At 41.0% G+C, this 24,594-nt stretch overlaps 4 protein-coding genes across 4 annotated transcripts; 2 read left to right on the plus strand and 2 right to left on the minus strand.

Moving 5' to 3' along the window:
- Positions 1 to 303: 303 nt before the first annotated feature.
- On the plus strand, positions 304 to 1,972 carry LOC122994231 (zinc-binding protein A33-like). The gene has a single exon (XM_044368809.1). The coding sequence runs from the start codon at positions 511 to 513 to the stop codon at positions 1,918 to 1,920; it is 1,410 nt and encodes a 469-aa protein (XP_044224744.1). The 5' UTR covers positions 304 to 510; the 3' UTR covers positions 1,921 to 1,972.
- Positions 1,973 to 5,689: 3,717 nt separating this feature from the next.
- On the minus strand, positions 5,690 to 8,753 carry si:ch1073-184j22.2 (dual specificity protein phosphatase 18). Its single transcript, XM_044369438.1, has 2 exons — positions 8,651 to 8,753; positions 5,690 to 7,556 (listed from the first exon to the last, which is right to left on the minus strand). Exon 2 carries the CDS (start codon positions 7,545 to 7,547, stop codon positions 6,663 to 6,665), a length of 885 nt encoding a protein of 294 aa, XP_044225373.1. The 5' UTR covers positions 7,548 to 7,556; positions 8,651 to 8,753; the 3' UTR covers positions 5,690 to 6,662.
- A 3,946-nt stretch (positions 8,754 to 12,699) lies between these two features.
- sft2d3 (SFT2 domain containing 3) lies at positions 12,700 to 14,371 on the plus strand. The gene has a single exon (XM_044369440.1). It carries the CDS (start codon positions 13,411 to 13,413, stop codon positions 14,080 to 14,082), a length of 672 nt encoding a protein of 223 aa, XP_044225375.1. The 5' UTR covers positions 12,700 to 13,410; the 3' UTR covers positions 14,083 to 14,371.
- A 683-nt stretch (positions 14,372 to 15,054) lies between these two features.
- Positions 15,055 to 22,328, minus strand: LOC122994640 (NLR family CARD domain-containing protein 3-like). Its single transcript, XM_044369437.1, has 8 exons — positions 22,156 to 22,328; positions 21,946 to 22,024; positions 21,528 to 21,756; positions 19,491 to 21,288; positions 19,233 to 19,406; positions 18,268 to 18,441; positions 16,352 to 16,398; positions 15,055 to 15,667 (listed from the first exon to the last, which is right to left on the minus strand). Exons 1-8 carry the CDS (start codon positions 22,263 to 22,265, stop codon positions 15,093 to 15,095), a joined length of 3,186 nt encoding a protein of 1,061 aa, XP_044225372.1. The 5' UTR covers positions 22,266 to 22,328; the 3' UTR covers positions 15,055 to 15,092.
- Positions 22,329 to 24,594: the final 2,266 nt, after the last annotated feature.

The raw sequence follows: 24,594 nt of genomic DNA on the forward strand, positions 1-24,594 counted from the left end.
CATGTACCCTGGTTAGAAAGAACTGTTGTGTACTAACAGTATGAAGTATAAACTGTTTACTGAAGATGGTAGTTAGCAGTTAGTACAAAAGAAAGTGATGTAAAATATCTGCTAACATGAATGTATAATTTGAAGATTTATACTGGTAGAAACACAAGAGTGTGTCCAATCCTGTGTGTTCCTGCTCTGAAGCAGCTCCGCCCCTCATCTGACACAAACCAGTAAACAGATGTTATTATTCTGCTTCACTGAGAGGAGACGCACACACACTGAGAGACTGACAATCACATTCACCTTCTGATCAAAACCACCACGTCCACTGCGAGAGAACAGCTGGGATACTGGGATACTGGAATACTGGAATACTACCACTTCAACCTGCTACTGACTTCACACACTGAACAAGAGTTTCACAAGAGCAAAGACTCGGAGTGAAAGAAACTCTCTGGGAACAAGGTGTGACTGTCTTGCTGTTTGAGTGGTTTGTTTTCAGCTGGACTCAGAGACAAAATGGCTTCCAGATCAGAGAAGGATCTCTGCTGTCCTGTCTGCCATGACATCTTTAAACATCCTGTCCTCCTGTCATGTAGCCACAGCCTCTGTAAAGTCTGTCTGCAGAGCTGGTGGAGAGAGAAACCAATCCAACAGTGTCCAGTTTGTGAGAGAAAAACTTCAAAGATGGAACCACCCTGTAACTTGGCGTTAAAGAACCTGTGTGAGAGCTTCCTGCAGGACAGAGATCAGAGAGCTTCAGCAGGCTCTGAGGCTCTCTGCAGTCTGCACTCTGAGAAACTCAAACTCTTCTGTCTGGACCATCAGCAGCCAGTGTGTCTCGTCTGCAGAGATTCAGAAAAACACACCAACCACAGATTCAAACCCATCGATGAAGCTGCACGACAACACAAGAAGAAACTTGAGGAAACTCTGGAGCTTTTAAAGAAGAAGTTAAAGGTTTGTGAACAAGTTAAAGTGAAGTTCAATCAAACAGCAGAACACATGAAGGTCCAGGCCCGACACACAGAGAGGCAGATTAAGGAGCAGTTTAAGAAGCTTCACCAGTTTCTAGAAGAGGAAGAGGAGGCCAGGATGGCTGCTCTGAGGGAGGAAGAGGAGCAGAAGAGTCAGATGATGAAGGAGAAGATGGAGGCTCTGAGCAGAGAGATAGCAGCTCTTTCACACACAGTCAGAGCCACAGAGGAGGAGCTGAGAGCTGAAGACGTCTCATTCCTGCAGAACTACAAGGCTGCAGTGGAAAGAGTCCAGCGCTGCCCCCTGCTGGATGATCCACAGCTGCTCTCAGGAGCTCTGATAGACCAGGCCAAACACCTGGGCAACCTGACCTTCAACATCTGGAACAACATGAAGGAGATGGTCTCCTACACTCCTGTCATTCTGGATCCAAACACTGCAAATCCACAACTCATCCTGTCTGAAGATCTGACCAGTCTGAGACGAGTTGAGAAACAGCAGCTTCCTGATAATCCAGAGAGGATTAGAGACTACATCTCTGTTCTGGGCTCTGAGGGCTTTGACTCAGGGACTCACAGCTGGGATGTCGAGGTTGGATACAATTCCATGTGGGAACTGGGTGTGTTATCAGTGTCTGACCAGAGGAAAGGACACTTACGGACTGGATTATGGAGACTGTGGTTCTTTGATCACGTATACAGAGCACTTTCCACATCACATGACATAATTCTCCCAGTGAAGAAGCAGCTCCAGAGGATCAGAGTGAGTCTGGACTGGAACAGAGGAAAGTTGTCGTTCTCTGATGCTGATACTAACACACACATACACACCTTCACACACACTTTCACTCAAACACTGTTTCCATATATTTGCACTGTGAAGGAATTCCCACTGAGGATTTTACCAGTGAAGGTCTCTGTAACTGTACAACAACACAGACGACGACGATGATGATGATGATGATGATGATGTCATCACACAAAGATCCATTGAAGGAATATCACTCATTATAAGGATCCATTATTACATCAAGTGTTCTGGTTCCTCAGACAATACATTTTATTGATCAGTGAATATTATCAAACATATAAACTACAGCTACAACTCACAATTATTGTCATTATTGATTAATCTGACAAATTATTTTCTCAACTAAATGTTTAATTTTTTGGTCTATAAACATCAGAAAATAGTGAAAAATCTCCAAGTCCAAGCTGATGTCTTCAGATGTCTCGTTCTACTCGACCAACAGTCCAAAACTCAAAGATATTCATTTTACGCAGATAGAAACCAGAGAAAAGCAGAAGATCTGAGACATTAGTGATGCTGGAACCAGAGGATGGTCGGAGGGCTTTTGCTTAAAAATAACATTGATGATTAAATTGTTTCTGATTAATTTCCTGTCTAATTTCTGACAAATCAATTAATAAACTAATTGTTTTAGCTCTAATATGAACTGTGATGTCACCAATATGTAAATATGTAAAGTTGACTTTAGATGTCTTTAAAATGTTCACAGATTTAGCTTCTCTCACACTTTGAAGAACAAGTGTAGGACATCTTGCGGCCTTTTCTTTACTTTCATGGATAAAACAGCCTTTCTTTAATCTCAAATTGAGGAGGTGAGTAATTCCCATAGACACATGGAGAGTGCCTCACCCCTGGACCCCGAACTGACCTATTTGCCAAGTGGGGGTCTGACAACATGATACCAAAGTTTAACACTGTGACAAAATGGAGACTGAACAGACCTCCTGCAAGACTGTTTCTGACCAATAACTAAATTATGGCCTGAACTAAAAACATAAATGACCTTTGGGGTCATTTGAACCAGGAAAAAGGACTGATAACAAATGAACAGAAAACCCCCTTCTCTTATCCAAACAGACCAAGAGTCATAAACTGTAACTCATTCATAGAGTCTCCCTGCAAATCAGAGCCAATCCTGAATTTCTTGTGAATTAAATGTCTAATCATTATTCAAGTAATATAACGTTACTTGTCATGTAAATACACAAAGAATGGTATAACGTCGGTATATATTAAACCTTAATTTCATTACATTTTTACTACGTGTGACAATACTGCCCTCTACTGATAAAGATTTTTAATTTTCTTAAGTTAAGAATGTTTATATGTTAACTATGCAATGGTAAGTGTTTAACCTTTGACCTATTAACCTCATAGACAATCATATTATATATAATATTATACATAATATGATTTATTATATATATATAAATTTCAATAGTTAAATTACATAAGTAGTTGTATTGAATGAATGAAGTTACTGAAGCAATAGTAATATAAAAGTATTATGTTTGAAGAATTTCGGGTTGAAATTTTCTTTTCTCATTATGAAATAATAGTCATATTGAATGTTTATATTATGAAGTAAGAGTCATGTTGAATTTCTATTTGAACATGTGTCTGAAAGTTTAATCTAATCACATAAGTGTTTCTTTAATTGTATTTTACTACTAGAAATGTAGATGTTTGAGAAAGTTGAATCAATGAAGGTTGGATGTCTAACATCAGGAAAAGCATTCCTTCCTGGATAAAAAACATCCAGCAGATCACAGAAACAACTATATTTCAGCTCTAATGTTTAATGTATTTTCTGAACATGAGAACCATGAGGACTCAAAGTTCTATAAAAAAGAAAATACTGTACTTGAGTTCCATTTATAACCTTTATTAAATAAACTTTCAGCTCAACATCAGCAGCAAATAAAATCATCAATAATGTTATTAAAATAAATCCATAAACATAAAAATATAGTTTAATTTCCAAAGTGCCCATTTTTATGTTTGAGGTAGATTATATTAATCTTTGCCGGCTGAACAACATCAGCTTGTATTCTTCTGACAAAGTGAATCAAACCAAAGGCAAAGTGCAGGTTAAATGAAAGACAAAGTGCAGTTTCTTACACCTACAGCAGTGTTTACAGCACATGTATGAAACTACAGCTCAGTGTGAATGAGTCAGACTCCATCTCCTCTCTCTCAGTTGTTGGATTTGGTACAAGAAAACCAGAAAGGCTCGGAGGTCTTGGTTTGTAATGACGCTGTAATGATGTAAATTACTACGACACAAAACGCCACAATTGGTCCAAATAACAAGCCGTCTGTTGATTTGGACATTTCATGCAGAAAAGTTGCCGTAATTTAGCAAAATTCTTGAGTTTGCATCAATTATTGTGATCACAAAATCACAGTTTCCTGGAGGGACTGATTGATTATACATTTATATACTCTGCGTTAAACTGGAACACATCTTTAGACTAAGGCTGTCAAAAGTATCGATACTTCGATACCCTTTCGATTACACGTTTAAAACAATACGATCTCCGTTATTTATACATTCAATTGTACCGAAAGTACTGAAGCTATAAAAAAAAAAGATCTACAATCAGATTTTCAACCAAGCACAGATGAGACAACGGGGAAGAAAATCAACTGGTCCTCAACCTGTGTTGTTGTTACAGCTTTCTGTCCAGCAACAAACCCACCATGTGACTGATGAGTCACAAAGATGGCAAATTTAATTTAAATAAAAAAGAAAAAATAATCTTATTTTGTGTGCCTAGGACTTTTTTCTTTTTGCTCTGGTATTGAAAGAGGTATCGAGTATTGTTTTTTATATTAGTATTGTATCGAAGTTTAAAATTCTGGTATCGTGACAACCTTACTTTAGACCATTGCAAACTGATGTAAACTAGCATTTGTTGTCACCCAGACTTCATCACCTCTGAACCTTCACATCATAATATTCTCAAACATCAAATGAGTTTTCTGTTTGACAGAACGAAGCCAAGCGGCTTGTTGTTTTTCAGTTTGAAAAGAGACTTAATTTTCCCAGAATTTAGAAGACTTTAATCCAAATAAATAACTAATAAATAACTGTGTAAGTCATTTAACCTCAGATGTCTGAAGTCTGTTTGTTAGAGACTGAATCAGAGTGTCTTTGTGAAACCAGAACCTGTGTTAACTCCATCTGCTCCTCTGATCAGTAGAGAAATCAAAAACTGAAAAAGACTTCATCATCAAAAATAAACTTAGAGTCCCTGATGTTTGAATGAACAGCGTCCCAAATGTTTAATATCCTGAGCAACAGTCATTCTCCCTGAAACCTCCTTTAAATGATCAGGAAACTTTGGACCCAGAAACTGAAATGTTCCAGACAACCTTTTTTTTATCGAAAAATGAATTGAAAACACCTCCATCATGCCTCAACTTTAAGTCTCAGTCACACCAGAAAGTGACTACTTGCTAGCCAGTGAACTACAGTAGCTGGGGAGCTAACTGCTAACACACTAGCCAGCTGGGAAAATGCTAGCATCAGTCACAAGAGCAGTTAGCAAGCTAGCTAGCTTGGTTATTAGCTGGACAATAACTTCCCACAGTTTATTGAAAGTCACATTAGTATAATTTCCTCCTGTCTCCTAACTGTGTTTAAACCCGTCTCTGTTGTGGAACTGTTTTTACTCCAACCGAGGAGCTTCAATAAACTGGATGTTAGCAACACAGCTAATAAGCTACAATAGCTTCTGCCATCTTAGACTCTCTGTCATGCTGATTTGGAAATCCACCAAAGTTGAACTTGAAGCAGCAGATTTAAGTTTCATATATCAGTCCCTCCAGGATTTCGCTGAGTTTTTTTTTTTGTGATTATTGTGGCCAAAAATGTTTGCATGTTTGCAGCAGATTTTCTCGAAAATTGCAATACAGTTTCCAGTGTTTTATGTCTTTTTGAGGAAAAATTGCAGGAATTGTGATAATTGCGATCACAAAATCACTATTTCCTGGAGGGACTGACTGTTTTAAATGCTGGTGTGATCGGGTCATTATATTCAAAATGCAGACATGTGTTTTCATTCTGGATGATTTCACACCTCCATATTTATGTCCAGTGCCAACATAAGAAGCAGCGCGTCTTTTAGAGAGGTATGAAGTGTGAAGTCAGGCTGAAGCATGTTTGACTTTCATGGAGACCAGAGTTCACGTCCTGTCATAGACCTGCAATTAATGTTCACCTCCTTACTAACCTTAACCAGATTGTTGTGAACATTTTTAAAATGCTGGCATTGGAGATGATCTAGAGTTTTACAGAAGGGTCTCAAGCTTTGAGACACACAGTTGGACACCTGAGACCTTGACTGTGATGCTAGTGTAGATGAAGATTTCTTTACAGATGTATCCACAGTTTTTGGCTGCTGATCGATGGCTGCCATCTTCTGTTCTTCCTGAAGAAAGCAAACGTAAACATTTCCTCCCGTCTACAGAAGGACAAGCAGTTCGTACAAAGATTATAACTGAGCTGAACATCCTTGTTCTCAGTTTATCAATCAGTGAATGTGACAAATACAGTTTCAGTCGGAGGATCCTAAGGTCTCCGTCTGCTGCAAACTAAGTGCTTCTCAGATCGTCTGAAACCTCCTTTGTGATGGTGGAACCAACTGTTACCCAACGGCCAAATATTCACAGAGCTGCAGCAGATGGAAACAAGCGCTCCTCCTCCGTCACTGTGGTTCATTTGTGTTACATTTGGATGGAAACCAACTCGGTTCCCAGTGTGGACGACAGACAGAAACACAGCAGCTGGTGTGTGTTTGAAGCAGATGAAGCCTTCAGGAAAACATTTGTATGTATGATTTGTGTGTGTGTGTGTGTGTGTGTGTTGTTGTTGTTGTTCAGACGTTGAAGCTGCTGGATTTGGTTCCTCTTCTTGATTTGTTTGCTGATGTCATTTGCTTCGATCGTGACATCAGTGGTGATGATGTCATCAGTGGCGACCGTGTCATCAGTGGTGATGATGTCATCAGTGGTGACTGTGTCATCAGTGGTGATCGTGTCATCAGTGGTGATGATGTCATCAGTGGTGACTGTGTCATCAGTGGTGATCGTGTCATCAGTGGCGATCGTGACATCAGTGGTAATGATGTCATCAGTGGTGATCGTGTCATCAGTGGTGATGATGTCATCCGTTGTGATCGTGTCATCAGTGGTGATGATGTCATCAGTGGTGTTCTGGGTGCTGTCGTTAACCAGTTCATCTGCTGCTGTGGTGGAACTGACCTCAACAACCTCGATGTCCGTGGCGGCGGCAGCGGTGGCGGCGTCTCTTCAGGCGCTGCCACTCTGACAGTGTTCTTCCCGTACAGACGTCTCTCGTACTGCAGCAGCTGGTCCCAGAAGCCGGCATTCAGCCTGACGTACGGCCGGCTCTCCTTCACCCAGCGGTGCGCCTGGTGGAGCGTCACGGCCCTGTAACGCATCAGGTACGCCATCACCAGCGCCGGTGAGCGGCTCATACCAGCAGCGCAGTGCACCAGCGTGCCTCCTGCACGGTTGGCGTGGATGCGTTCAGCCACCCGGTCGAAGTGGTCCCCTAGGCGGGCACTGGGCAGGTCGGCCACCGGCACCCGGACACACTCCACCCCCGGGTAGGCGGGGCAGGCGTGGCTCAGTGTGGCGTTGACGATCAGGGTGATGCCCTTCTGGGAGACCAGCGCCGCATTGAGGGGGCCATCGGAGCCACTCAGGAACAGCGTGGGCGTGATCTGGGACACCGACATGAGGCGGAGCTGTCAGGAAACACATGTTGGTGTTAACATACTTCTTACATACATACAGACCAGCAGGTGGCGCCGACACACTGACGCTAAACCACAAACGTTTAATCTGAACATTTGGATCTTTGTCAGGTCAGAGTGACGAGTCAGTGTGTGGGTCTTCGCTTTTTTCATTGATGCTGCTCTAACAGCCCTGCACCTACGTGAAATGCGTAAAAATTTACTTTACTGTTCAGAGAAGTTTCAGCCTTGATGTAATAGAATAGAAGAGAATGTCTCTTCATCGTCCACCAGGTTGGAAACTTATCTTCAGTTCACTGAAACATGAAGACGCAGCTACACATAATTTAGTTTTAAAGTTTATCTGTAGGGAAAGTATAAAACATGAACTGATGCCACAGCATTTATACTTGCGGTTGGAAACAGGAAGTGAGCAGCGTCTCCTGCAGCAAAGTCAAACTAAAGCGTCTATCCAGCAACCAAACCGCCACCTCTGAACATGGAGGTTTGTTGCCTGTTACATGCGTCAGCACAACTCCGGGTCTTCATCACTACGGCCACTAGATGGCAGCTGTCACTCAAACGTAACTATAGGTCGCTTTTGGCCGACTGACGTTATGACCTGTTGTGTCGTTCTTCTCAGAAGAACAAACTCAACAGAACGTAGAACGAGACTCACGATATTTCATAAAAACACAAGAACACAGACTGAGAAAGTCTTGAGAAAGTGTTGAGAATATAAAATATAGACACTTTAAACACTGTCTGCATGTTACTGTGAGTTACAGCCAGATACTCAGATACTTTACCGCAGTAAAAGTACTAATACAGCAATGTACAAATACTCCATTACCAGTAAAAATCCTGCATGAAAAATGCTACTACAGTAAAAGTACATAAGTATTATGAGCTTGATGTAGTTAAAGTATTGCAGTAAAAGTAGTGGTTTATAAAGTAGCATCAAATGGAAATACTCAAGTAAAGTACAAGTACCTCAAAATTGTACTTAAGTACAGAACTTGAGTAAATGTACCGTACTATAACCAGCACAGTACGTGTGTGTGTGTGTGTGTGTGTGTGTGTGTGTGTGTGTGTGTGTGTGTTACCTGATTAGTTCTTTCACTTTGTTTTCAGTTCTTTTCTTCCTTCAATCACATGCAGCTCTGACTGAAGCACTGAGGAGACCGTAGAAGGCTGTGTGTGTGTGTGTGTGTGTGTGTGTGTGTGTGTGTGTGTGTGTGTGTGTGTGTGTGTGTGTGTCTGAGGGTTAATTTTAGTCTCCTGACAGCTGAAAACTCGTCTTGAGGTCATGTGACTTTTACCAAAAAAGGACCAACTGACAACAGAAGTGAGGACAGAAATAAACTCAACAACATTTTTATTCAAACATCTTTTAAATGAAGAAGTCAGATTTTGACTTTATAAAGCAAACTGTAAAAAACTGTTTAAAAACATTAATATTCTGACAGCTGGGCCCCAATAAAATACTGTAAAATAACTGAAAATAACCGTCTCATAAAGTACAGTCATGTTCTGTAATTAAAATACAGTTTATAACTTTAATTTGACATGAAATCTTGTGTATTTTTTGGCTTTTTAATGATAAATAAGGATATTTCCACTTATAAAAATAATTAAATTTCCTATAAAAATGTACTGACACTGCTATAATACAACAAATAAGGCTTACAATCACAGAAATGTACTGTTATAAATTGAGTTTAATTAAATGATTATTAAATCTTCTATGTTAATCTATATCTAATGTAATAAAATAAACCACTGATAAAACATTTGATTTACCTTTTATTAAATGTCAAATGTTTGTTCTCTAGTGGACGTTACACTGTATTCATTGAACATGTCATAGTTTTAATTTTACAAAGTTTATTAGTGAGTTTAACATTTTAGTTTTTGCATTTTCAATAGTTTTGTGATAGATTTTTTATAAATGTCGTCAATTCTATCCATCCACTTTCTTTTTTGTGTTTGTAATTTATGTTTTAATATCCGTCTGTTTACATTATTTACATGTTGTTTTTTTTATTATTTTATTTCTGACTTTTTTACAATAAAAACAAAACATACAGAACACATAAAACATCCAAACCATTAAACTAAACTCCAGGAAAGAAGACAGACGCTGCCAGTCGACAGCAAGATCAGCAAAACAAAAGAAAACAAACAAACAAACAAAAAACTGCCAGAATATGAGTCAGTGTGCAGGATTTGAACAGAATGAAGATACAACATGGCAGCAGAGTTACAGTTAAGTCTCATCAAACAGAATCTGTTCCAGCTTCAAGCTTTTCACTGAGAAACCTCCTGAAATACGTCCAGCTTAGTAATGTTCATCTTTTGACTGCAACCATGAAGATCCTGAAGGGTCTGCAGGGTCTGAAGAGTCTGAAGGGTCTAAAGGGTCTGAAGGGTCTGAAGGGTCTGAAGGGTCTGCAAGGTCTGAAGGGTCTAAAGGGTCTGTAGGGTCTGAAGGGTCTGAAGGGTCTAAAGGGTCAGAAGGCTCTGAAGGGTCTGCAGGGTCTAAAGGGTCTGAATGGGTCTGAAGGGTCTGCAGGGTCTGCAGGGTCTGTAGGGTCTGAAGGGTCTAAAGGGTCTGCAGGGTCTGTAGGGTCTGAAGGGTCTAAAGGGTCTGTAGGGTCTGAAGGGTCTGAAGGGTCTAAAGGGTCAGAAGGCTCTGAAGGGTCTGCAGGGTCTAAAGGGTCTGAATGGGTCTGAAGGGTCTGAAGGGTCTGCAGGGTCTGTAGGGTCTGCAGGGTCTGAAGGGTCTGTAGGGTCTGAAGGGTCTGCAGGGTCTGTAGGGTCTGCAGGGTCTGAAGGGTCTGAAGGGTCTGCAGGGTCTGTAGGGTCTAAAGGGTCTAAAGGGGCTAAAGGTCTGAAGGGTCTGAAGGGTCTTTGTCCCGTCAGAGCATCTAAATATTGCCAAACTACAGTCTCGATGAATGTTTGTTGTGTATTGATGAGGTGACAGTGTGAGTGTGTATTGATCCTTCAGCGATAAACATCTATCACACGCAGGAGAAACTGATTCAAATATCTTACTAAGACCAGAACAACATGATAGAAGTAAAGAAGAGACGATTGGCTTGTATGTGTAGAAAACAAAGAGCAGAGATGTTTATCTGCAAGCTAAAAGATCCTCCAAATCTGAGCTGCACCTCCGTTACTGCACTACATTCACCCTAAAACTAACAACATCAAGAACATCAAAACACTGGTCTATTCTTCAAAATGACCCGTCCATGCAAGAAACCTTTAAACACCCATATATGAAATGCCTGACTTGAAGAAACTGAGGAAGGTGAGATTTAGTTTACTTATTTTATTTAATTTAAATTATTATCTGTGTAAAGATCATAAATAAGAGTCTTGTCTCCCTCAGAAACATCCGTCATGGTTTGAACAGGTGACTGGATGCTGCTTTATATTATTTACATGTTTAATTTGTTTAATTTGCAGCTGAGAAACTTGAATCTCACCTGCATGTTAAAATATATTTGAAAATCTCAAGTGTGCCTTTATGGACTATATTTCTGCTTTAATATATTCTTTATTCATCATTTTATTATTATTATGTTATTATTGAAAATAGTGTTGAGAAGCAACCTGAGTGTATAACTGTTATAAAGTGTTTATTTCATTTGATTTTTGGATGAATTATATTTACATTTGATGACTTTTTAATTGAACTCAATAGATAAATGATTCACTGTTTGTCCACCAGAGTTTCTTTTACCTTCTTTATTCACAAACAACATGTTGACATCAGGGAATAAACAACAACATGAACAGACACAATCTGACGACACAAGTGGAAAGATGAAGAAATGATCAAAGTAAGAGAAGGAAAAACGTGGATTCTTACACCAAAATATATAAACAGGCTGCAGAAATACAGAGTGTTTATGACAAAGACCTAACCCTATGTAGACATGAGACAGTTAGACAGGGACTCAAAATATTATTTAAAGTCATTCATAAAATGTGAAAAAACATTTACATATCGTACTGAATATGATATTTAGTAGAATTACTATATGAATAACATCTGAAACCTTCATCAGTGCTTTATTGTGATAGAACATCAGAGCCTTCCAAAACAGGGAAGTCTGTTATTTTAAAGGATCGTCGAGCACAAACATCCCACAAAGTTATAATATCATATTTTAGAATGATTAAACTTTATTTTTTTCTTATCAAAGACAAAAACTTGTGTCATCAGCATCACTGCTGGTTATTAGACTGGTTTCAAAGGTTACTGGTCTGTTGTTTTCAGCTCCAGTTGACAGAAACGAATCTGAAAAATGGATCCTGCAGTTATCACACTGCTGTTTGCTTTGTTTATTTCAAGGATCAGAGTCTGAAGATATTCTTCCTGAACGGAGTCTGATTAAAGCTCATAAAACGCCACAACTCATAAACTCATAAACTGAAGTGACTCTAGAGACAAATAATCTGGTTTCAAGCATCTTTAACTTGAATTTCTGACACAAACAGGCTGAAATCAAAGTCTTTAAAAATCGTGATCATGTTTGATAGTGACGAGATTTTCACACTAGTTTAAAGAAAACTCATTCTAACTAAAACTAATAATAATAATAAACTTTATGCATAAAGCACCTTTCAAAACACTTACAAAGAGTTTTACAATAAAAACTGAACACATTTAAAACACAAAGAGAGTAAAATGAACTGCGATCCCATAAAATATAAATAAAAGACGAGACAGATCATCGTTTTAACAGCCTGAACTGTTAGTTTGATATCAGCTCGCTGGTTTGACCAGACGGCATTTAAAGCTACTGTTCAGTTCATGTGGCTTTCTGTTGGTGTCACTGAGTTTTCTTTGTTTTATATTTATTTTATTTGTTTGATATACGTTGACATTGAGAAACTAAAAGCAGAACTCTGAACCAAACAAACATCACAGAACTGCTCAGCTGTCAGATATCGACCCTACAACTTATTAAAAACCAGCCATAGGAACATGGCGCCATATTGAATGACTTTTAGTTCTGCATTCTTTCACAAATTAACTCTTCAAAATCAATTGATAACCTTCAGTCCTCCATCCAGGTCTCCCACTAACTGAACTGATAATTGTATGATAAAGGTACTGGAGCTCATTTTTCTCTGGGATGTTGTGTATTTAATCTGTTACATGTATCAACTGACACACTTATTCAAATTCAACATTAATCAGAAAGCTGTAGCGAAAACATCAACTTATTAACTACTTTACCTGTCATATTTTCCTTTGGAAGGGTTGAGACCATCCAACATCTTAAAATAATGACGACAAATAATCCTTTATTTGATTCATATTTGTTCATTTTGTTTACATATGTATGTATGTGTGTGTGTTTCTATTTTTTATTTATTAATTTGAGTGAGGTTCATGTGAGCCGACAGCTTCTTGTCTTCTTCACCTCCAGTCACACGTCTCTTAAATGTCTTTATGTTGTTTGTAAAAGTGCAAAATACAAAATAAATTAAAAAAGAAAAAATCCTGTAAAACATTAGTTTGACCAGCACAGCGGTGTAATTCTCCTGCTGTCCACTGGAGGTCAGTAAGGCGCCGTCAAGCAGCAGGAAGTTCACAGCAGGAAGAAGAAGAAGAAGAAGAAGAAGAAGTCAGCTGCTGACAGCAGAGTAATGTTTTGAGTTTAGTTTAGTCGGTTTTCAGGCTGTTTTCACACTTTAACAAAGCGCAGCAGAGTTTAATGTGACGCTGTGATCCGCAGTCCGCCGGCAGGAGGCGGTGACGCAGCTGACAGCGCAGGTAAATATCCGCAGAAGAAGAAAAAGAAGTCCTCCTGCTAGCAGTTAGCTCGTTAGCTCCTCCGTCATGGCGGAGTTGAACCGGCAGCTGCAGGAATATCTGCTGCAGTCCAAAGGTGGCGCGAAGACCGTTTCCCAGTCCGGCTCGAGCACCGTGGTGGACCTGGATGATCCAGAGCCGGTTTCCGGGAGCTGGTTCGGGCGCTGGTCCAGCCCGTGGTCAGGCAGCTCGGCCGGCCAGAGCTCCGGCGGAAGCAGCGGTTCTTCCTGGCCGTGGTGGTCCGAGCCGGACCCCTGCCTACCAGGCATGAGCCGGCGGCAGCGGCTGGTCGCCTGCGCGGTATGCGGCGCGTTTTCCGCGCTGTGTTTCGGACTGTCCGCGCTGTACGCGCCGCTGCTGCTGCTGTATGCGCGCAAGTTCGCGCTGCTTTGGTCGCTCGGGTCACTGTTCGCCATCGCGGCCGTAGCGGTCCTGCGGGGCCCCAGCAGGCTGGCCGCCGGACTGCCTACCTCCCCCGGGGCCGCCGTGTACCTGTGCGCCCTCGGTGGAACTCTGTACGCGGCACTGAGCCTCCACAGCACCGTGCTGACCGCGCTGGGAGCCGCCCTGCAGGTCGCCGTCATCGTCGGGTGTGCGGTGTCGCTGCTGCCCGGAGGCAGCGCCGGGCTCCGCTTCATGGGCGGGATGGCGGCGTCCGCCATCAAACGGACCGTCACCGGAAAGACCATGCCGATCTGACCGGAGACCGAGAGCTGGCGGGTCGGACACTTATCAGGGTTCCGGGGGCCTCCAGGGGCCCCAGTTTGACCCCCAGGCTGCAGTGGCTCCACACAGAGACAATATTAATAATATCAACAGACTGATTATTGATTATTGATTACTGATGAACTGGGGACCAAACAGAGTTTAAGAGACTTTGATCTGATGAACTGTGAAACTTTTTTGTATTTTTAATCGGTGGACTGTGATTGGGTGAGCAGGTAGTTTTGTGTTCAGTTTAATACAGGAAATAAAAAACTAAACATGATGCCCAGTGTGATGTTTTCTCTTGACGACGACTCCAGAAACACCAGTTGAGTTCATATTTATATATATATTCTCTCTAAACCCAAGCAGATACTAACTGTTGAAATGGTTTTTGGGGGTTTTTTCGGTTAATTTAAGGTTTATTGGTAGCTAATTTACAGAAACATAGAGACTGATTTGACACATTTGCTTGTTCAGCTGCTGTAACTAATTGAGATCAACTCTTATTTCTAATCAGGTAACGGTTCAATAAGTGAAGTGAAACAAACCAAACATTTACAACTGACTGTTCAGATCCTTTACTGCAGTAAAAGTACAAATACACCAGTGTAGAAATACTCCATTGCAAGTAAAAGTCCTGCATGAAAAATCCTCCTACAGTAAAAGTACATAAGTATTATGAGCTTGATGTAGTTAAAGTATCTTTAACAATGTGTTGTATTTTAAAAGCTTGTTATATTCATTGTGTCAAAAATATCACCATGAATAGTTTTATTGATGATGTGATAAAATACATGTGAGAACCATAAAAACACTCTGTGCTTCCACAGCTGGACAGATGTTATTCATTATAAGAATAAGAATAATGAATAGAGCTGCAAGCTGCTCATTGGATCCTGACAGTAACAACAGCAGAGTCAGCTGAGACTAATCAATGAATCATGTAGAAGGAAAGACAGATGATCAGTGTGTGATGTTTGATTTCAGCAGCTGATCTTCAGTCAGCAGAGTTTCTCTAACAGGAGAGACTCTTCCTCCTCCAGACCACACAGAGACACTGAACCAGACCAGACTGTAAACCCAGCATACAGAGGCTGAGTGAATGTGGTGTTGAAGGTGTGGAGGTGGATCAGTGTGTCAGAGGAGACTCTGTAGAAGGACAGAGTGCCAGCAGGACAGTCCACATACACTGCTACTCTGTTAGAGACGGAGGAGGAGGAGGAGGAGGAAGAGATGGATGTTTCTCTGTTATTGTGACGGACAGAGTAACCAACAACATCAGAGCAGTAGAGACTCCAGGACTGATTATTCCATCCAAACCTACAGTCTTCACTGTCTCCTTTCTTGCTGATTCCTCTGTAAGTCACTGATATATTAACTCCTCCTCTCCACTCGACCTCCCAGTAACAGCGACCAGTCAGATCATTTCTACACAGCAGCTGAGGCCAGTAGTCAAATCTGTCTGGATGATCAGGATATGACTGATCCTCCTCCACACGTGTCACCTTCCTGTTGTTGTCAGACAGTTTGAGGTTTCTGTTTGTTGTGTTTGTGTCCAGTTTCAGTTCACAGACATCTGATGGAGAGAACAAGACACAATACAGCTGCAGTTTATCATCTGTTGATTTATTAACAACTTTACTGACAACTAATGAAATTAAACCATTCAAACTTAAACCATCTCCATGACAACTGAGACACTCCATCCACTGAGGAAGGCCATGAGATGTGACTGAAAGCGTTGGAGATACAGAGTAAGTGAACGTTTAGGTGAGAATTTTTACCAAATTCAAAGTTAAACTTCATTCCAGCTGCGTCTGATGTTTGTCTAAATGTAAACTCAACAGTTAGAACATTAACAGTCAACATGACAGTGAGGATGTCAGTAATATTCATGTTTTTATCAATAAAGTTTGGTGTAAAATGAAGGTCTTTGCACATCAAGTCTGTTATTTTCATCTCAAACTGTCGTCCAAACAGCTGAAGTCAGTATGAATGAATGAACTTTATCTGCAGGAGAGACATGAGTGATATTTTGGAGCAGGTAGCGCCACCATGTGGCCATTTATAAAACATTTCTCTTTGAACTGAACTGTGACCAACAGAAGGAAATGTATGTTTCATGGATTCATCGGTTCAAGATAAATGTCAGTGTAGGCTGAAACTGATTTTCCATCATTTTGAACTTTGTTCACTTCTTTTACATATTTCATCCAGTTTTTCTCAAAGTTTTCATGAATCAAAGTGAAAACACACTCACACTTCCTCACACCAGGTCTCAGTCTCTGTGGTCCACCATGGTCCATCCTGGAGGAAGAGACAAAGTCACATCAGCTTCATACACCTTCACTCATATCCACCATTAAACATTGACCAGAGTCCCTCAGTTAGTGACAGTGTCCATCTGTCTGTCTTTACCTTTTTATACTTTATTGCAGGAGCAAGAGTTATACATATAATATTGTTCATATCTACATCATTCCTACAACATTTATATGTTTTTAGTGTGCAAAATAAAATTAATAATAAAGAAAAAAAGGGGGGAAATAAAATAAGAGACAAGACTTCGCCTGTGTTCACCCGAACACATTCCAGGATCCGAGAGAGACCGCTGCTGCAACCAGCATCCTCAAATTCCCTCGAGAAGGAAGAAACAGAGTTTCTTCAGGAAGACATGGAACTTCTCTGCCCTGCTCTTCTTCACCGAGTCGACTCTGCTGTTCTCTCCACCACGCCGCTGAGAGCCAGCTTGCCAGAGATTCGCCACAGTGTGAGAACGGCCACCGTCTGCATCCGAGCCAAGGACAGAGCCGGACAGAGCCAGACAGAACCAGACAGAAAGACAGACTTCACACACACCCTGCTCGCTTTCTGAAGCGACCAAGTAAGAGGCATAAGTCTGGGCAGAGGCAGTGTTAGTTGTGTGTTCTTTTCAGCATCAGTGCTATTGTTTAGCATTTAGCTTTTTAGCTTTATTGCTATTGTTTCTTGTTGTGTGAGTTGATGGACAGCTGAGTCCATTTTTCCTGCTTACTCTTAGGAGTATTTTAAGTTTGCTGCCTGTTTAGTTGTGTTCACCACACTTGACTATTTTGTCTTTGTCCTGCTCAGGACTACTGCTGTATTTGTGCCACTGTGAGTGAGAAAGTAAGTTGCTTTGTCAATCAGAAACTAGACAACGTGCGTTACAGACTGCCGTCCGTACGTGCGCTCTCTGTGGACAAAGGAACTGCTTTTCTCCCTCTCACGATCGTTTTCTCCCTCTCTTGCGACTAACACACACACATACACGCACAGACCTCTTTTTGCACATCTGATGGTCAGATAACATCGGACAAAGCTTTGCTTTGTCTTTCCTTATCTGCCATCAGACACGTGTGTTTTTCATGGAATTGGTTGAGTGCAAGATGCCGACCACCAGGCGGCGCCATCTTGCTTCTGTCTAACCAAGACACCACCGTACTTCCGCATGACGGTTCTCGCATGACGTGGCTTCCTCCCATAGTCACATCCGCGTCGCAGACCGACGATGTCATCATGTCAGGCCAAGTCGCCATCTTGGAGTGCACACACACACCCCACCACACACACACACATGCATTCCCATGCATGTGCTCAACCCTGTACATAGCTGTTTGTGTTTTGTTTGGTAGAAATAGATTTTAGAATAGTTGTTTATTGAATGAAGCATTTGTTAACTTTGTTAATTTTGCTAAGTTTAATAAACACTGTTCTTTTGTCATTATTGTGTGTAACATATTGTGAAAAGTGGCTGATTGAAGGAGTCAGAGCTCGAATTCACCCTTCTTTGTTCACCCTTGAATGTTGATATCTCTCAGATATTAACATTCTAGGCTAACTCATTTTATGAGACTACCTTGTTTGGTTATTGGTCCCAGTTTCCGGGTGGTGCCCTGTATTTGTTAATGCATATTAATAATTCTATTAATAATTAATGATAATGAATTTATAATTCATTAATTATTACTGATAATTGTTCATTATTGTTAATAACCAACTGTGCTACTCACCGATCCAACAGTTGGTGCCCGAATTATTGATGATATTAATAATCTTTTGATTTCATAATTTATAATTATCTATGATAATTATTAATTATTGCTAATAACTCCTGCCCGTCCCAACACCTGAGAGTGTCCACCTGTCTGTCCATACCTGAAAGTGTCCAGTCTCCAGTGTGGATCCCTCACTCCAGCAGACAGCAGCTTCTCTCCTGAGTCACCTGGATGATTGTAGCTCAGGTCAAGCTCTCTCAGATGGGAGGGGTTGGAGCTCAGAGCTGAGGCCAGAGAATCACAGCCTTCCTCTGTGATCAGACATCCTGACAGGCTGCAGACACACAACAGTTGCTCTACTGAGCTTAAAAAGGTTCTCAACTCAATAAACTATTTTGTCCTTCAGGCCTTTATATTGTTTGGTACGTTACACTTTTTGCCCCTTGTTGTATGTTGGTGTCATGCAGATACATTTTAGGTTAGTAGTAGAAAGCACATGTTCCTCCTGGAGGCTGCAATTGCTGAAGCTCAGGGTTTAATCTGATACCATTCTGTTTTTACTTTGGCAGAAGAAATGCCTTTAATGTTAAATATTGTTCAACAGCATATCTAAAGATAGTAAGGTTTAATAGAAATTTAGTGATGTTTTATGTTATATATATATTTTTTTATATTTTATATAAAGATGTTCACCGTGTGATTGCAGTAATTAGCTAACTTAGCATCTTCCATCATATTTCTGATTTCATTTCATTCAGTGTTTAAACAGTTAAATTCTAGTGTTCATGTGCAACTTTTCCTGAGCAGCAGATCTGCTTTGTATGTTCACCTGCATGTAGAGGACATGACAGTAATTCTGTGATGCATATTTTCTGTTATTATTTCCATTATACTAGATTTTCATGACTTTATGCACATTGAATCTTCATTGAAGATTAATGACAGAAACAAATATCCTTATTCACATGTTGGCATAAAAGGAGTTTTACTTAGTGTATACTTGATATTACAACACTTCAGCTCAGACAGTACACAAAAACTTTTTGGTAGCAAAAACTCTTCATGTAAACTAGAAACTGGGAGAAAGCCAAAATATTACTTTGAATACATAGTAATGAAAATAACCTGAGAGTTTCCAGTGTACAGTTTGGACTCTCCAGTCCAGCAGACAGCAGCTTTACTCCTGAATCATGCAGGTTGTTGTCACTCATATCCAACTCTCTCAGACTAGAGGACTGGGAGCTGAGAACTGAGGACAGAGCTGCACAGCTTCTCTCTGAGAGGTTACAGCCACTCAGCCTGAAGAAGAATCAGCAAAAATATTAGTTTTCTTCCTTAAGCAAAGATGAAAGTATGTTAATATGGATAGTTCCGTGTTCTTACAGAGCTTTGTTGGAAGCTTTGACCACTGGCAGCAGCCTAAGAAGAGTCTCCTCTGAAGCAGAGTATTTCCTCAGGTCAAACACATCAAGATCTGTTTCTGATGACAGCAAGATGAAGACTAGAGCTGACCACTGAGCGGGAGACAGTTTATCTGTGGAGAGACATCCTGATCTCAGGTTCTGTTGGATCTCCTCCACCAGAGAATGATTATTCAGTTCATTTAGACAGTGGAACAGATTGATGCTTCTCTCTGCAGACAGATTCTCACTGATCTTCTTCTTGATGTAATTGACTGTTTCCTGATTGGTCTGTGAGCTACTTCCTGTCTTTTTCAGCAAGCCGTGTAGGAGACTCTGATTGGTCTGCAGTGAAAGACCCAGGAAGAAGCGGAGGAACAAGTCCAGGTGCCCATTTGGACTCTTTAAGGCCTTGTCCACAGCACTCTGGTAGAAACGTGTTGATTTGCCACTGAGCACTTCAGACAACCAGGATGTTGTTTGTTCTTCTGCCAGCAGATTGACTCCAGACTTGATGTATGTCAGATGGACATGAAGAGCAGCCAGAAACTCCTGAATGCTCAGATGGACAAAGCAGAACACCTTGTCCTGGTACAGCCCTCTCTCCTCTTTAAAGACCTGTGTGAACACTCCTGAGTACACTGAGGCTGCTCTGATATCGATGCCACACTCTGTCAGATCTGATTCATAGAAGATCAGGTTGCCTTTCTGCAGCTGCTCAAAAGCCAGTTTTCCCAGAGACGCAATCATCTTCTTGCTCTCTGGACTCCAATGTGGATCTGTCTCAGCTCCTCCATCATACTTAACATTCTTCACTTTGGACTGAACCACCAGGAAGTGTATGTACATCTCAGTCAGGGTCTTGGGCAGCTCTCCTCTCCTTCTGCTTTTCAACACATCCTCCAGAACTGTAGCAGTGATCCAGCAGAAGACTGGCATGTGGCACATGATGTGGAGGCTTTGTGATGTCTGGATGTGGGAGATGATTGTACTGGCCTGCTTCTCATCTCTGAATCTCTTCCTGAAGTACTCCTCCTTCTGTGGGTCAGTGAACCCTCTGACCTCTGTCACTATGCCGACACACTCAGGAGGGATCTGATTGGCTGCTGCAGGTCGTGTGGTTATCCAGAGGTGAGCTGAGGGAAGCAGTTTCCCCCTGATGAGGTTTGTCAGCAGCACATCCACTGAGGTGGACTCTGTAACATCAGTCAGGATCTCATTGTTGTGGAAGTCCAGAGGAAGTCGACACTCATCCAGACCGTCAAAGATGAACACAACCTGGAACTCTTCAAACCTGCAGATTCCTGCTTCTTTGGTTTCAGTAAAGAAGTGATGAACAAGTTCCACCAAGCTGTACTTTTTCTCTTTCAGCACATTCAGCTCTCTGAAAGTGAATGGAAATGTGAAGTGTATGTCCTGGTTGGCTTTGTCTTCAGCCCAGTCCAGAGTGAACTTCTGTGTTAAGACTGTTTTCCCAATGCCAGCCACTCCCTTTGTCATCACCGTTCTGATTGGTTCATCTCTTCCAGGTGAGGCTTTAAAGATGTCTTCTTGTCTGATTGGTGTTTCTGGTCTGTCTGGTTTCCTGGATGCTGTTTCAATCTGCCTGACCTCATGTTCATGATTGGCCTCTGCAGTTCCTCCCTGTGTGATGTAGAGCTCTGTGTAGATCTGATTCAGAAGGGTCGGGTTTCCTGCTTTAGCAATCCCCTCAAACACACACTGGAACTTCTCCTTCAGGTTAGACTTGAGTTTATATTGACACTCTACAGCAGGAGTTCCTGAATGAACAAACAACAAATGAAATCAGTGAGTGGATCCTACAGAACGTCTAGAAATCTGAACATGTAAGTATGTCTGTATAGTTTTTCCTCCTCCATCAGTTTTATTCAGCTCATCAGTGGAGGACAAACAGCCTCTGATCTGATGCAGATGTGTGCAGCATATTTACAGCAGAGTTTGAAATATAAACCTCTCCCATGTTGCCTCCATCATGTTAAATCTGTTTAAATCATCTTACTGCTCTGCAGACGGTCAGCCAGCTCCTCCTGCTTCATTCTCCTCAGGAAGTGCACTGTGATCTTCAGAAATGCCTCTCTGCTCCCCCTCCTCTGCTCTTCCTCCTCACTGTCCAACACCTCCTCACCCTCACTCTGGCTCTCTAAGCATTCTGGGTAATCTGTACTCAGAACCCTCTGGACTCTCTTCAGCTCATTCTTCACAAAAGTGACGATGTTCTCCTCCAGCAGCTGGAACAGGAAGATAAACTAAACATTTAATTTAAACTGGTAGAACACAATATGTGAGTCAGTGTCAGTCTGAAGGCCTGCTGGTCTAAACAGAGCAGCATGGACACTGTTAGGACCTGAATGGTACTTTAGTATTTCATCTGTGGTTGATGGAGTTAATATTAAAGGTGGGTTTGTACATGTACACACCATAAATATGGAGTCCAGGTGTGTTTGATGCTGCTGTGCAGACTGATCACTGGGAACCTCTGAGCTCTGCTGCTGAACTCTGTGGAGAAAACATCACGTTTAAGGACATTTAATGACTCAAATCTGCAAACAGCTTATTAAAGATGTTCTGTCATAATGACAAAATTAACTTGTAAAGACTGCTGTGATTACTGGATGTCAAATTCTTACCTTCCATCAACAGGTTGTCCAATATTAAAGTTAATAGGATGACCCATAGACCAGTCACTCTTCATGGACACACAGCTGGGTTCAGGAGAGTCTGTTCTCTGCTGCTGCATCCTGATACAAATAAAACAGTGATAAAAGCATTCAGTTAAAACCAAAGAAATTAAGGATTAATCATCAGTTTAAATCCTGGAGTTAAAAATAAATCTTTCAGAACAGAGTGACTGAGGAGTTCAGATTCCTCCGGTGATGAAAAGAGGATGGCAGGCGACTTGGTCTTAAGTCAACAGAAGAAGGAAGTGAGAATGTTCTACAGGAGTTCTATGGCTCAGTAACAATCTGTACCAACCTCAGTAACTAAAGATGGAACTATAAACATCCCAGTTCAGCCTTCAGATGGATGAACACAGCATCAAGCAGCTTTTACTCTGTACAGACTCTGTTAGAGGAGGTACAAGGTGATCCAGACATCTTTTTTAAAAAACTGTCCCTGGTGCTTTATGTGTTTTCAGAGATGTTATGGCATCAGCTTCCTCTTTTTGTGTAATGTCTTCATCCATCCATTGTTTAGTATCTATTTGAATTTTGGCAGAGTAAGATTTAATGTAAATTAAGAGAATAATCTCCTGTTTATTTCCCATCTGATCCATACAGATCCTGATAGTAACTTTCAAAGCATTTCTGATTTGAATGGGGTCATTTATCATATTATCCTCTTGATCTGTGAGATGAACAAGGAAAAGATCCTTTTTTCTTAATTTTCCCTTCTTGTTTTGTGTTGTTTGTTTGTTTAGAAGAGAGGAGAGAAGAAAAAGGAGAAAAAAAGGTATGAAATTAAAGTGGTATAAGCTGTGCCTGATGGAGCCGGTACATGAGGGTTCAGGGATCAGGTGGATTAATATTAAATTATATCAATGTTTTGTCTGTTAGGTTAGTTGAACAAGATGAAATAAATAAAGTGAAAAAGAAAACAATAAATCAGAGCGCAGAAACAAAGTGAGGAGGTGTGTTACATGTCAGTATTGTCCTGCAGAGGGCAGCAAACACCTGCCAACACTGAATAAGAAGCTCTGTGAGAGAGGGAGCTGAGTCTTTCTGAGATGAAGATGTTCCTGTCAAACTGAAAATAATCAGCCGTCCAATCACAGCTTGGAGGCAGCGCCATGGGCGGAGCTTATCAACACCAGCAGAGGTGAAGTCAAACATGACAGACAGCCTTTCACAATAAAACAGTTTCCTGTGGGCTGAGGGACAGAACTACTGACTGTATGTTTAGTTCCATTTGTGAGACTGTTTGCAGTTTTAATGAGATGGATTGTGCTGCATGAAAGAACAGACAAGACAACAAACACTGAACTGTAAAACACCTTTTCACCTTGTTGTCTGTGTTCTGGTTTGATTTTAATGTGGCCTGAGAAACCTTCATTGTCTCTTTACCAAAGGTTTTTCAGTTAATTATGACACAGTAAACACTTACATGAAAAGGAAACATGTGCACATAACGTGCATTGTATCTCATTTTCTTTCTCTCTTCTCTCATTTCTCTCATCTTCCATAAATATAAAACATTCTTGTGTCTAACAATCCTTTCTGTCAATTATCAATCTGTTCACTCAGTTTATCAATCCTGAGATCAATATTCTGACCTTTGCTCAGCAGGATCCATCTTTGAAGCTCCAGACAGACACATCCAAGTTAGCTGCTGCTCTGATTATTGGATGTGATGTTTTCAAAGTTACACACACATATTGATATAGTGACCATGTTGGTGTCTTATAACACTGAACTCTTTGACATGTGTGTTGCACAGGTGGACACTGTGATGTCACTGCTGAAACAATATATTGATTCCTCTTCTCAGGAGAATCAGATAATAACAAACTTCACTTTTACATTCTTACCTTCCATCAGCAGGTTGTCCAATGTTAAACATAATAGGACGATCCATAGACCAGTCACTCTTCATGGACACACAGCTGGGTTCAGGAGAGTCTGCTCTCTGCTGCTGCATCCTGATACAAACAATTAACAAATCAAAGAGATTAAAGAGATGAATTTTGACCAGACTGTCAGCAGCTGAAGTTTTAGCAACAGAATGAAAATCAGTAAGAAGACAGTGGATGAGAAACGTTTTCCTGTTCATCAACATGTCATCTGATGAAAGATGTTTCATCTTAGTTGATTAGTTGACTAATCGGTCGTTGAGGTCTTTGTTAACTCAGAAAGTCAGTGGTTCATTAGAGTTATTGTGAGTTATTATTCAGTAGTTGACAGTGAGTGTGAATAATGATGGTGGAGAACAGTGATGGACAGTTAGAGATCCTCATCTCACCTCTGAGCTTTGGTCTGGCTGTCATGTTCCCCACAACGAGGGCGTTTAGAGGGAGGGACTCCCTCCTCTCTGTCCTCACACTGATCCATAGCAGAGAAACAGCTGCTGGG

This window comes from Thunnus albacares, chromosome 12 (genome assembly GCF_914725855.1).
Source record: "Thunnus albacares chromosome 12, fThuAlb1.1, whole genome shotgun sequence".
Taxonomy (NCBI): domain Eukaryota; kingdom Metazoa; phylum Chordata; class Actinopteri; order Scombriformes; family Scombridae; genus Thunnus; species Thunnus albacares.